The following is a 13,955-nucleotide window of genomic DNA, read 5'->3' on the forward strand; positions in this document are numbered from 1 at the left end:
GACAGAAATGCATATTTGAAACAATTACATCTAATCCATGATGCAAGAAAAAAAGATAAAGTACTGAGAATGTGAAATGGGAAATACTTCTGAATTTATCTGTCTCAGCCTTAAATGCTGCTTTTTCATGAAATTAAAACAAACAAAATCATTCCTATTGCCTGGTGTATTCAGAAGTATTAAAAACATTTTCCCACTACAGGACCAGCTTGGAATTTATTTGTTTAGAGTTTGAAATCTAAGGGAGAAAATGATTTGAAGTGAAATAATTCTCCACTGTATGAGTTGCTAACCTGAATTTAGATTTGACTTAACAGTCTTATGGCCCAAATTGGGAATTAACCCAAAATACAGTACGGTGCAAAAGTTTTAGGCAGGTGTGAAAAAATGTTGTAAAGTAAGAATGCTTTCAAAAGTATGTATTGTAAATGTTTATGTTTATCAATTTACAAAATACAAAGTGAGCAAACAGAAGAAAAACCCAAATCAATATTTGGTGTGACCACCCTTCGCCTTCAAAACAGCATCAATTCTTCTAGGTACACTTGCACACAGTTTTTGAAGGAACTCGGCAGGTAGGTTGTTCCAAACATCTTGGAGAACTAACCATAGATCTCCTGTGGATGTAGGCTGCCTGAGATCCTTCTGTCTCTTCATGTAGTCCCAGACAGAGTCGATGATGTTGAGATCAGGGCTCTGTGGAGGCAAAGCCATCACTTCCAGGACTCCTTGTTCTTCTTTACGCTGAAGATAGTTCTTAATGACATTGGCTGTATGTTTGGGGTCGTTGTTCTGCTGCAGAATCAATTTGGGGCCAATCACACACTCCCTGACGGTATGGCATGATGGATAAGTATCTGCCCGTATTTCTCAGCATTGAGGACACCATTGATCCTGACCAAATCACCAACTCCATTTGCAGAAATGCAGCTCCAGACTTGCAAGGAACCTCCACCATGTCTCACTGTTGCCTGCAGACACTCATTATTGCACTGTTCTCCAGTCCTTCGGTGAACAAACTGCCTCCTGCTACAGCCAAATATTTCAAATTTTGACTCATCAGTCCAAAGCACCTGCTGCCATTTTTCTGCACCTCAGTCCTATGTTTTTGTACATAGTTGAGTCGCTTAGCCTTGTTTCCATGTCGGAGGTGTGGCTTTTTGGGCGCAATTCTTCCATGAAGACCACTTCTGGCCAGACTTCTCCAGACAGTCGATGGGTGTACCTAGGTCCCACTGGTTGCCGCCAGTTCTGTGGTGATGGCACTGCTGGACATTTTCCAATGTCAAAGGGAAGTAAGCGTGATGTGTCTTTCATCTGCTGCATTAAGTTTCCTTGGCCGACCACTGTGTCTACAGTCCTCAATGTTGCCTGTTTCTTTGTGCTTCTTCAAAAGAGCTTGAACAGCACATCTTGAAACCCCAGTCTGCTTTGGAATTTTTGCCTGGGAGAGACCTTGCTGATGCGGTCTAACTACCTTGTGTCTTGTTGCTGTGCCATGGTGTATAACCTATGACATGAAACTGTCTTCCACAACCTCACCTTAGTAGCAGAGTTTGGCTGTTCCTCACCCAGTTTTAAGCCTCCTACACAGCTGTTTCTGTTTCAGTTAATGACTGTTTCTCAACCTATATATGAAATTGATGATCATTAGCACTTGCTTGGTATAATGGTTAATCATACACCTGACTCTAACCCTACAAGATTAGACCTGATATTGTGCAAGTGTAGGAACTGATGCTGGTTTGAAACTAAAGGGTAGTTACAGCATTTTTTCACACCTGCCTAAAACTTTTGCACAGTATTGTATATGTTCTTCTTGCTTAACCCCCAAAGAACTTCACAAGCAGGAACTTTTATTCTTTCCTACATTTCACTTCTCAGTTGAATTCCAATCCAAATCAAGGAAGTTAAAAAGCCAAATCTGCAAGGTTTCCTTTCCAAAACCTGTAACTATTGAAAACTGTTTGCCTGCCAATGGCACTTTCTGTGTCATATTTATTGAAATTCTACATGCACAAGACATTACAAACAGGATATCTCTGTACATTTTCTAGATCTGACCCTACTCTGTCTCTCTGTAACTTTATTGATATGTTTCCACCATGGAAGCCAGAAGCCTGACAAAGTGTCACACCACATATGCAGAGAGCTGTTGACCACAGCTCTATTTCTGGCATGAGTCATAACATAATTTAGACCAGAATATTATCCTTCAAGGATAATCTTTAGCAGAATGTCTTTCTCTAACATTCTTTAACTTGGGAAGTTCTAAGCACGGTCCTCTATCAAGCATTTCTGATCTTCACAAAAATAACAAAGCCTGCTCCAGCTTGGAAAGCTCTTATGCAAGTACTATTTAATGACAAATAATTCTGCTGCTGGGCTCCATACTGCTTTGCTTTGGACAACATAAAGATCTCGCCTGCCCAATTTGCACTGAGGCCTAGCGTTGCAGCATATTGGGTTTAGATGCGAAGTCAGTCCTCTATCAGCTGATGGACTTAAATCACATTGCAGCCATACCATCATAGTTTTGTCACCAAGAAAAACTCACGCCCTTACTTAGAGAAACTGGAGCATTTCCTTAATGGAAAAAGGAAACACAGAAGTTTTCAGAAGCAAAACTCCAGACTAGGCTGCAACAAGCAAATGTTCCCTCAGTTTTCCACTTAAAGCATAGATAGATAGATTGAAAGGTCCCCATCAGCCTCTGAAATAAAGTAACAGTTCTATCCAAAAAAGCAGCTTGCCAGAAAGAGATTCTTTGCAGGAATCAGCAAGCAATCCACCTGGGATGATCAAAAATACTGTGCTAGCACCTTGCATCTGGCACTTCAAACCCCTACACTGAAGCTCTTTCTGGGCACAAAAAACATTGATCCCTGCATCAGGGACACACCACGAAGCCCCTGTGTTGCCCAAGCCAGTTATAAATCGCTAGAATCCAGCTCCCAACCCATTCCAGCCACGGCTTGTGGGAATCTGAGTTTAGATACAGCCATTTGCAATTCTGCCCCGGTCTTAACAACGATGCCTATTTAGATGCACGGCACCGCTGTGTGCTTATGCACTGTGTGCATAAGGAAGATTGGTTTAATTGCAGCTTAGCAGGACATTTATAATCACAGAAACAAATCTAAGTATGTCGAATATGGCCAGGTTCCAAGCCAACACAAATCATGTTGTATATGTGAAGCGCTCTTCCTGTTTGTAAACTGCAGTGCAAGATTAGAACCACATGGGGGAACTCCATGAGTAGAGAAGAAATAATACCCGTGGTAAGGTTTTTATGGACTTGCAAGAACTCTAAAAGACTCCCATTTTGTTTTTTAAAATCATACCTCTTATTTATGCAGGAAAAATCTTAGAGTGGGGTAATAGATAAAATCATCTGCTCTTGTACCCCCCGTTTGGTCACCCTGGTCCTCACTTCCTAGTTATAGTACTGTCCCTGGGTGGGACTGGTTCTTCATAATTTCACATGGGAATGAAATTTGGGATTGCACTGGGGATGCTTCTAAAAACGCAACTCATGTGGAAGGGCCAGAAATTATGTTCAAAGTTCCTTATCCTTCCCAACACAGATTTCAAAAATTAAACCGCTGAAGAAAGCAATACTCTAAACTTCTCTATAAAAGAACCAAATTGTTTGAAAAGCTGGATCCTACAGGAAGAGAGCCATGCATGAAAGCATAACTGATTTATATAAATGTTCTCTTGAGGTACTTTAAGACAGTATTTTCACTCCCCAAAGAGAATCCTCTTCATGATGCATGAAAGTTAAGAGATGTTCAGTTAGTTTCAAGCTGGAAACATTACCACAAAAACATTTCACTGGCTGGTTTCAGCCCTGAAAGATGTGGCGTAATTGTAGGGAGGTGGCTCTGAGCATACAGAACATTTGGACCCTCATTAGTGAAGACCTCATAAGCTTCAACTTGGTTTGTCCTTAGATGGGAGACCACCATGGAATCTCAGGGATGCTGGTCAGACTGGGAAGTCAAAATACCATGTCACAAGAAGGTAGTGGAAACCACTTCCATAATGCTACCAAGAATGCATGGATGAAGTCACACGGAGCCAAACTTCATGCTTGACTCTTAGTGAAGAACCACAATGACCCCACAAATTTGAGCTGGGAGGAAAAAGCATCAAAATCCCAGAAAACAATATCCAGGTGGTGCAAGTCTACTTTAAAAAATCAGAGCACTGCTGGAATGCTAAAGACCTTGATTTTCATCTATCAGGCGATTCTCCTTCATAAGCCTCAGTGAACAGAATGGATGCGATATTAGAGCTCTGTTATGCCCTGACATACCTTCCATTCATTTTGGTGGGTTCTGCAAACAGTTTCTGGATGGATTGTATGCACACTCTTAGCAACAGAAAAAAAGGGGTGGCATTGAAAACAAGACTAAAAGGACCCAAGATGAAATGAGCTACTGCTGCTTCCTCACCTGGCTTTCTCCAGATGTGCTGGAAATGAAAGAAACTCCCAGAGTTGTCAACCACCACAGGTGTTGCTCATGATGGGTGGGAATTCTAGAAGCTGCAATTCTAACACATCTGGAGTGTAAGCTGGAATCATGCAATATTGGGGCAATGTTTTTCAGACTGAAACAACCTCCTGGACTGAATTTTCTATTTGCAAATTGGACTGAACCTGGGAAAAGATTCCCCATTAAGTACATCAACCAATTACATAATGGATGTTAATCAGAGATAATGTTTATATTGATTACTCTGACCTTACTGGAAGTGTTCCAACACTGTTCTGTCCATACCCGCAGTGTGGAAGTCCAAAAGGTTTTGCACACTACTGCATGTGTGCATATACACACCCACAGTTTCTTCCTTGAGAAACAGTTCCATCAAAGAATCCTTCATTTAAAAATAATAATAATCTACAAGTGTAGAAATTAAATACATTTTGCACACTGCTAATGTGTATGAGTGTATGTTTGCATACAACCATTGACATGTAGCTTTATCAAAAATAGATACTTTTTAAAAGAATCCTTCATTTAAAAATTGTAATGTTCAAATCTACACATTCATTGCTGCTCCTGAGGAAAGCATAGCTGATCACAGAAGCTCTCAATATAAATTTCATTTTGCTCCTTGCAGAGTTTGCAATATTGAAGGCTCCTAACAGGAGAGAGGAGCCATGTTAGTCTGCCATAGCAAAAACAGAGCATCATGTCTTGTTAAATACAATATACTTTTAGCAGAATAAGCTTCCATGGAATCTTTATCAACAGATGAAGGAAGTATTATATTGCCTTGAAATGTATTTACATTTTATAGAAATGTCACAAACTAACTAGCACTGTTTGTACTTCATAGCATTTGGCAAAACAGTTCTGACTCCCTTTATATATCCATAAAAAGAGTTATTATACATTTTAAAAAATGTTATCTAGCCACAAACATTTGTGCCTGTCCTAGGAAAAGTTCTGGTCCTTAAGGTACCACCTAATTACATTCTATTTATCATAGGAACAAAACATAGTCCACATTTGGGACTCTTAAGAGAGAAAGATGGAATGGATATGAAAATGCCTTTTGGTTGCACAACATCTGTTGGAAACTGAGCAGCTAACAATTTTCCTATCCAAGTATTTGGCCTTCTCACCCACTGCTGCTTCCCAGATGGCTTCCAGCAGGGGCGTCCACAGGGAGGATGCAAAAAAAGTCAAGATGACAGCCACAACTATGTGATCAATGCCCTGTCTGCTTTTTAGGTGCAGATGTAAAAAAAAGATGGGGCTTTGATTGCAAGTTTATTGCTGCCATTTTGACCTCTCTGTGGACATCCATGGATCCCAACATCGGCACAGACAGTACAGAATTTGAACCCAAGTTGGCAAATGCAGCTATGGGATGTTTATTACCCACAGCTTCTCAAGACAGAAAAGCCACTTGCTGCAAAGGAAGTACCTTTTTTGAGAGAACATCTCGAGAACACTAGATTGCTCCTGCAGGTCACACTCATAGTCACACTGTAAAAAGGTCATGTGTACAGATACCCACAGATACATACATACGTATTTATTGGTGCTACTTATACATCGCTTGCTGCTCCTAGCTCTTCAAAACCATTAAGAGTTTAAAATGTAAAATGATGATAAAAGCAGGCTGACTGATTTATGCTTGGCGTTCTTTTCAGTTCTTTTGTGACCCTGATAGTGACTTGCAGGAGCACACCAATGGGACAACAAATGTAAAGAGGAAAGCGCCTTGAGAAACACATTGTTTGGGACAAGTCAGGTTGCCAATGCCAACGACACATACAGTACTTGCTGAGCCCAGTGGATGCTTCAACCGCAGGCAACAGGGCTACACCTCCTTGGAATATTATGCCTGGACATCAATTCTCAGAATTCCCTACCAACATGGTCATTGCTAAGAATTCTGGGAGTTGGTTCATACAGCTAGATCAGTGTTTTTTCAACCTTGGCAACTTTAAGATGTGTGGACTTCAACTCCCAGCATGCTGGCTGGGGAGTTGAAGTCCATCCATCTTAAAGTTGCCAAGGTTGATAAACACTGGTCTAAAGAGTAGAGAAGGCTACCTTAAGAACCTAAGGGAAGCCCTGGTGGCCATCAGAATGAGAAAAAGTACTGAAAATGCAGAGGAAGTGCTCAGTTATCCCATGGAACATGAGAACAAAGCCAGGTCAGTTATGCTTTACTCCATCTTTCTTTGAAACCAACATTACATCAGGGTTTCAAACACTTTCAAATAGGCTTCTATTCAAGACAAAGGAATTATTAACCTTGCACACTCAATTTTGCAGCCTTGGAGACTCACCCATGCTCTATGTATGGCACTCTGATTCTGCTTACCAAACTTGACCCTGCTTCCCCAATGAGTGAGCCAAAGGTCTCGTGGCAAATATGTGGATCTCTCCCACAGAACCAAACCCCCCAAAATTACTTTTTTCCCAAATTGGTGTCACTTGCATTGGGAGCCCATCTAACACAATTAATGTTGTGCTGCTTTCGCCGGCTTCATATTTAATTGACACCATACAGATAGTTCACAGTGGAGCTAGAGGTACTGCAAATGGTGTTACCTGCTTTTTTTTTTTTAGATTTTTTTTATCCCCCCTTTCTTATTTTTATAAATAACTCAAGGCGGCAAACATACCTAATACTCCTTCTTTCTCCTATTTTCTCCACAACAACAATCCTATGAGGTGAATTGGGATGAGAGTGACTGGCCCAAAGTCACCCAGCCGGTTCTCATGCCTAAGGTGGGACTAGAACACACCTAACCCTAACCCTAACTGCTTTCTAGCCTGGTGCCCTAACTGCTAGACCAAACTGGCTCTCCCTTTCAAATCTTTGGCACAAGACAATCCATAATTAGATATAGTTAAGGGACTGGATCACAGGATCACACATTCCCTCCCTCCCTCTCCAATATTAGCTTCAACTGTTGGTAAGACAAACCTGGGTAGTTCTAATTTGGCTTTGGAGATCCATTAGCAGATCTTCCCAAGGCCCAAAACCAAACCCTTCACCATAGTTACCTTCCAGTATAATATCAACCTGCACCAACCTCTCCTGCTTTGGGTTCTACACAATAAGCAAGCAATTTTAAGAGCATTACTAGAGAAGACAGTGAGAACTCAACAGCTATGGGTTTTGCATCAGTATCAAAAATTTGTAACTGCAGTCTATTAAGCCAATTTTATGGCTTAACCTTTGGTCTCTGCTTCCCCACCTCATTGAAAAAAATTAGTCAAAAATATTTTAGGTATAAAAAAATAAAATCAAAGTCCTATTCCCTCCCATCCCCGTCCCTCTTTTCTCTTGGAAAAATAGAGTTTCAAAAAATTCAGTCTGGGTTTAGAAGTGGGGGAGCCCAGTTTCCAGTCTGATAATGGGAAGAAGCAAATACAGACATGCAACAGAAGACAGCACACTGGAACAGAAGCCCACAGAGCTCAACCTTGGACAACGGCTTACTTTTTCTTGTCCTTGTCCTTCTTGGTTTGTTGAGAGCCAGCCTGTTGACCCTGTGATTGTAATAGTTGAGCTGCTGCCTTCTTCTTCTGGAAGTTGTTCAGCTCTTCCTCAAGTTCCTTCTTCTTGTCTTCTACCTTCTTCTTCTCCTCTTGGTGAGTCCGCTTTAGATGGTCAAACTTCTCATGAAGCTGCTCAGATAGAAGGGCAAAGAAGAGAATATAGACAATCACTGGGTACAGGAAATAATAACAGAAAACTGGAGTAGGGGAAACAGGGCCCTAATAGCTTGAACTAGGAACTTCAGGACCCAAGGTGGGAAATTAGTTAATAACATAACTAGCAATGCTAAGGTTTCAGGACCCTTTTCAGCCTCAGAGGCAGCAGAATATATAACTTTTTGACCTGAAGAACTATGGATTGGCTTAGTCCAGCTTTGCTTGATCAATGAAGTAGTATCTTCAGCTTACTCCTACCATGCCAGCCCTTTCTCCACTTTTGGGTTAAGTGCCAATAAGAGATGCAGTTCTGGATGTAGTTCACAACCCAGTTTATGCTTTCAAATCACTTAAGTGCTTCTCTTTGGATCTATTTATTTTATCCATTTTAGCAAACTTTTCAACAACAGCCTTTTTTTCTCCCCCGGGATCTACTTACATCTTTTTCTGCTTCCTTCAGCTCCGCTTCTTTCTCCTTCACTCTCATGACAAACATCTGCCTCATTTCTTCCTCTTTCTTCTGTAGCTCACCCAGAAATTCGTTCCTCTTGGCTTCATAAGTTTCTTGCAGGCTTGTTTTCAAAGCAACAACCCCCAAAGGGAAAGGTTGGAAGTGATGATGGGAAGGGAAGAGGGAAATAAGGAAGAAAAAGCCAAACTTTAACACCGGGGTGGTTATTATTAAAGACTCCATAATTATAAATTATAAATAAATAAATCTTGTTAAATTAACTAAGGCTCTATATCAGTGTTGTCCAAACTTGGACACTTTAAGATGAGTGGGCTTCATAGCTGGCTGGGGAATTCTGGGAGTTGAAGTCCACTCATCTTAAAGTGGCCACGTTTGGACAACACTGCTCTATATGAACTGAAAATGAACACACCAAGTTTTTTTTTTCCTTCCAGGACAGTCATAAGACAAAACAATTGAAATAGTAAATTAGCAGCAGAGAGAACTTACATCTGTAATTTATTACCTTGACTTATTCCGATAAACCTACAATCTGTGAGTGTACCTTCACAAACTTCTCCAAAAGTTGCAGTGGTTGTTAATGTGACAGGAAGGGAAAAATAAAAAATTAGTAATTGTATTTTTTAAAAAATAAAGAATTGTCCTGGTTTTGTCCTCTTAATTGGAACGCCTCTCTCAACATGCCATCTAGAAGCCAAGTTTAACTCTTGGCCTGAAAATGCTGCTCTTCAAACCATAGACAGACCATAATTGAAATCAACTTGTTTTTGGTTCAGATAAAAACAGTAATGGATGATTCTAACCTCTTCTTTTTTTAATTTTTTTAAAAAAAAAATTGGCTACAAAAAGAAGGAAAAAAAACATAAAAGTGGTTTAACAAAAAAGGAAAAAAAAATGACAAAGAAAAAACTGTTAATATATCATAACAATAAACAATTTAAATTTTATATATGCTTATCTAATACAAATATTATTCAAGTACATATATATTTCTAATAGAGTTATAGACTGTCATGTTTTTTATAACCCACTGTATTTTGTGTAAATGAGTCCCATATTTCATTATACTTGTCCATACTAAGGCTATATGTATAGGCAATCCGCTCATAAGTGGCAAGTGCAATCAGGTCTTCAATCCATCGAGTGAATGGGGCCATACATTTATCTTTCCAATGCTGCAATATCAGTCTTTGGGCCATAGTAATGGCACAGAGAATCCATTTACCTTGTCCAGATGTCAAATTCCATGTACTAGGTATATAGTTCAAAAAAATATTATCCCCTGAAAATTTTAGCTTTTGTCGCACAATTGTATTTATATAGTCTACTACTTTCTCCCAAAACTTAATAAGTATAGGACACTGTAAAAACATATGCTTTAAAGAGGCATTGTCCTTATTACATCTCCAACAAAATGATGTTTCTGACAGTCCTTTTCTATACAGACATAGTGGAGTTCAATAAATCCTAAATATTATTTTTGGTTGTATAAGTCGTAGTTTAAGGTCCATTGACAGTCCTGCTATAGAAGTTAAGACACTCTCCCATTGTCTAGGCAATACAGGAACCTCTAATTCTTTATTCCACTCATCTCTTAGTATCTGCATATCAAACTGATTTATTGATAACAAATATCTATACAAACTAATAGTAGGTTTTTTAGCTTTAAAGGATTAAACAAGTTGTTCTAATATCTCAGGTGTCTCAGAAGGTGAAAATGCTGCTGGTCTAAACAACGTTAACAAATGTTGTAGCTGTAAATATTGCCATTGGGTTACATCTGATAGATGATACAGTGGTACCTCAGGTTACGAACGCCTCTGCTTACAAACTTTTCGGGTTGCAACCAGCTCCAGCCGCAAAAATTTACCTCGGTTTGCGAACTCCGCCTCGGGGTATGAACTGGATCCGCGGCCATTTTCCACCCGTGCCACGCGGTCCGCGGCTGTTTTTCTGCCCTGCCGCACGGTCCGCGGCCGTTTTCCCGCCCGTGCCACATGGTCTGCAGCCATTTTTCCACCCTTGACGCGTGGTCCACAGACGCCAGAATGGATTAACGGTAATTACATTGAACCTTATGGGAAAATTTGCTTCGGGTTGCGAACAAATCGGGTTGCGACCAGAGTCACGGAACGGATTAAATTCGTAACCCGAGGTACCACTGTATTTATCTCTTAAGACAGAGTATATTAAAAATTCATCTTCATCTTCTATCAGTTGGTCCGAAGTCAATATCCCTGGTTCCATCCAATTTTTCCATATTGCCATTTTTTCCCTAATTTTTAAAGTTGGGTTTCCCCATAAAGTCAATTTGGCACAGGAAAAAGGGTCAAATCTTTTTTTTATTAGACATTACGCTCCATAGCTTTCTAACTGACAAAATTATTTTCAGAGATATTAAGAGTTTTAATATATTTAGATCCTAATACTGTCCATCAGACCAAGGGTGTTATATATGTATATTCCAAAGTTGCCCAAATTGGAAAATTAACACCACCTGTTGGCTCCCAGTACTTAATACTTGACAATAGGTAAGCTTGATGACATAACTCCAGATTCGGAAGACTGAATCCTCCCTCATTGATAACTGCATTTTCTGTAAAGATATTCTTGGAATTGAAGAACCCAATAGAAATTTTCTAAGCAAAGGGTTTATTTTCTGAAAATATTTTTCCAGATATAAAAACTGGAATTCCTCTCAGAATATAAATGAATCTGGGAATAATGTTCATTCTGAGAGGGTTCAACTTTCCCCAAAGGGTGAGGTTTAATGACTCCCATCTATTGATATCTGAAAAAACATCTCTATGTATTTTATTTATATTACATGTTCCTAACTGGGTTATATTCTTTGGTATACACATACCTAAATATTTAATAGATTCAGTACAAATATGGAATTGATATTTCTTAAATGAATGGGTAACCAATTCTAACCTCTTCCTTGAGAACTCGTTGGAGAGGAAGGGAGGAGGATTAACCCATACATGTTATATTAAATCAACATTAAGTAATACATGTGCATTTCTATCTTCTATCTTCACCTTACACAGTTGCCATTTGTATAGCTAGTGTAATTTATGGATAGCTCCAGACTCATTCTTCTAGATAAGTACAATAGCTGTTAAAAGTGTTGCTTCCTATTTTAATTTGGATTCCTGCCCTCGAGCAGAAATCTTGATCTGTTGGCTTAAATACCCTCTCAATTCTGTGATCGTGTTATCACAGCATATAAACACAGCCAATTCAAGGGAACGAGGAATTCTTATCTGTAGATACACAATTATGTGAACAACTGAAAAAATATAAAGCACTACATATTCCAGAACTTGGAATTATGCAGATTTATCTGGTGCTGTATGCCAGCAACTGAATCCATCTGGACACCAAGGAAATGGGATGGACATTCCTTTGCCCAATTAAAGAACATAACATTGTTCATTATGTGGGAACTGTTGGGGGAAAAAAGCACGCTCACAAGAATCTGATTAAATATAGGCTGATACAGTGGCAGTGCAACAGAAACCTTGGTTTGGCTCCAGATCAGACCCATTAAACAGGATTTGGCAAGCTATAATAAAGAGAAACTGCTTCACCACACAGTTGAGGAGAAAGAAAACAAGATGAAGTAGGTGGTGAAAGGGAATCCAAAATCATCTGTCACTTGGCAAAATAACCCAAGCTTCATTATGGTAGAGCAAACCAGCAAGGCATCATGTTCAAGTAGATGGGAGACTATATTTTATATGAATACAGCCATAATTACTCCCTCCCTCCCAAGTTGTTTCTGATGGATTGGAGATTGATAAATCAAAGCTATTTTATTTCTTGAAAGAAAAGTTTGACCCACAAATAACAATCTCACTGTCTTCTGAAAATCAAGAACCACCTAGAACTGGTCAGGCAGGGAAACATTTGCAAGTTACTAGAATTATTTCTTCCCTTTCTAGTGCCACCTATGGAGTATATAAGGTATGTGTATATAACGACACTAATAAAATAAACTGTGTGACCTAGCTATCGTCTCAGAATTCTTTGCAATGCACACACAGACACAAAAGCAAATAAATACACACACAGCAATATGCATTCCTTACATTTTTAGACTGCCCAGCTAGTACAGATTTTGATTTTTAGTGCACAGTTCATAATCTTGGGTAATTCAGCTGCCTTTACTTTGTAGTTGAGTGGATACCTGGAAAACAGGACTATGCCTCTCACTGGTGGAAACTGTAAATAATTCCTTCCACAGAAGAATGGCAAAATAAGTTATGGAAAATGCCCTTGATTTTCATATTTGAAAAATAAATCTGATATAGAATTTCACTTACGGTACAAACCATTTCTGGATTATAATCTTATAAACTGGTTTGTACCAAACCCTACATTTGGGTTTTCCCTAAAGTAAGTTTATAATGTTCAATTTTTTTAAATAATGTGTTAAATTTGCCAAATTTCCTAGATTAGGCAAAAATTATTACAATAACTTTATTTTGGTTTATAACATAATTTGAGTTATGGTGGCTATAGTTGGTAATTATTGCATACTAATCCAGTTTGAATATTGACTTATTCTGGTACTGACATCAAGCTTCAAACTGATATAAGATATTTTAAGAGGCATTTTTAGGTTGTCATTTTGGAGCATTTAAAGCTACTTTTATAATTTAAGCTAATTTTATAATGTAAATCTCCTTATCTATTTTTGATATTTTTATTCCTTCCTTGTTTTTTCTCTGATTGTACTTGTAAAATTAATAAATTTGCTGCTAGGGGGAGAGGTAATAGAACTATAAAAGGTGAAGAATAACGACTAGGGAACAAAAATTGAGTTTTACCCTCTTCATGGTTACGTGCTTTTTCATACCCATTGATAGAGTTATCGTCCCCATTATCACAACTATTATTATTACCTATACATATAACTATCACTTATATCCCTGGCATGGGTCCAGGCTACCTGAGGGACTGTCTCACCCCCATCGCATCAACCCGTCCCATCCAGTCAGGAAGAGAGGGCATGTTGTGGACCCATCAGCAAGCGAATGTTGGCTGGTGGGGCCCAGGAGGAAGAGCCTTTTCTGTTGTTGCCCCCGCCTTCTGGAATATTCCCCCCCCAGAGGTGCAGCAGGCCCCTACCCTTCCCGTTTTCCAGAAAGGACTAAAGACCTGGCTCTACTAGCTTGCGTGGGGTGACAAGAATCTTACCCAATCCTAGGGGTGGCTGGTGCCGGATGACGCTCCCCAAGCTACTTGCCAATTAACATCTATTCTTGGACTCTATTCAT

At 39.3% G+C, this 13,955-nt stretch overlaps 1 protein-coding gene across 4 annotated transcripts in view; it reads right to left on the reverse strand.

Annotated features, from left to right (window-relative positions):
• SEPTIN11 (septin 11) overlaps positions 1-13,955 on the reverse strand; it is a 94,407-nt gene that overhangs the window by 15,173 nt on the left and 65,279 nt on the right. For 3 of the 4 annotated variants that reach the window (XM_088133151.1, XM_088133149.1, XM_088133153.1), the window contains exons 8-9: positions 8,635-8,767; positions 7,981-8,168 (exon numbers count right to left, since the gene is read on the reverse strand). In XM_088133151.1, the coding sequence (XP_087989277.1) occupies positions 7,981-8,168; positions 8,635-8,767 (321 nt within the window). Of the gene's footprint in view, positions 1-7,976; positions 8,169-8,634; positions 8,768-13,955 lie in introns of those variants that run through there. The other variant, XM_088133152.1, reaches the window with a different exon arrangement.

This window comes from Python bivittatus, unplaced genomic scaffold (genome assembly GCF_059951505.1).
Source record: "Python bivittatus isolate LINGU-HERP-01145 unplaced genomic scaffold, Pbiv_v1 ctg000070_np1212, whole genome shotgun sequence".
NCBI lineage: Eukaryota > Metazoa > Chordata > Lepidosauria > Squamata > Pythonidae > Python > Python bivittatus.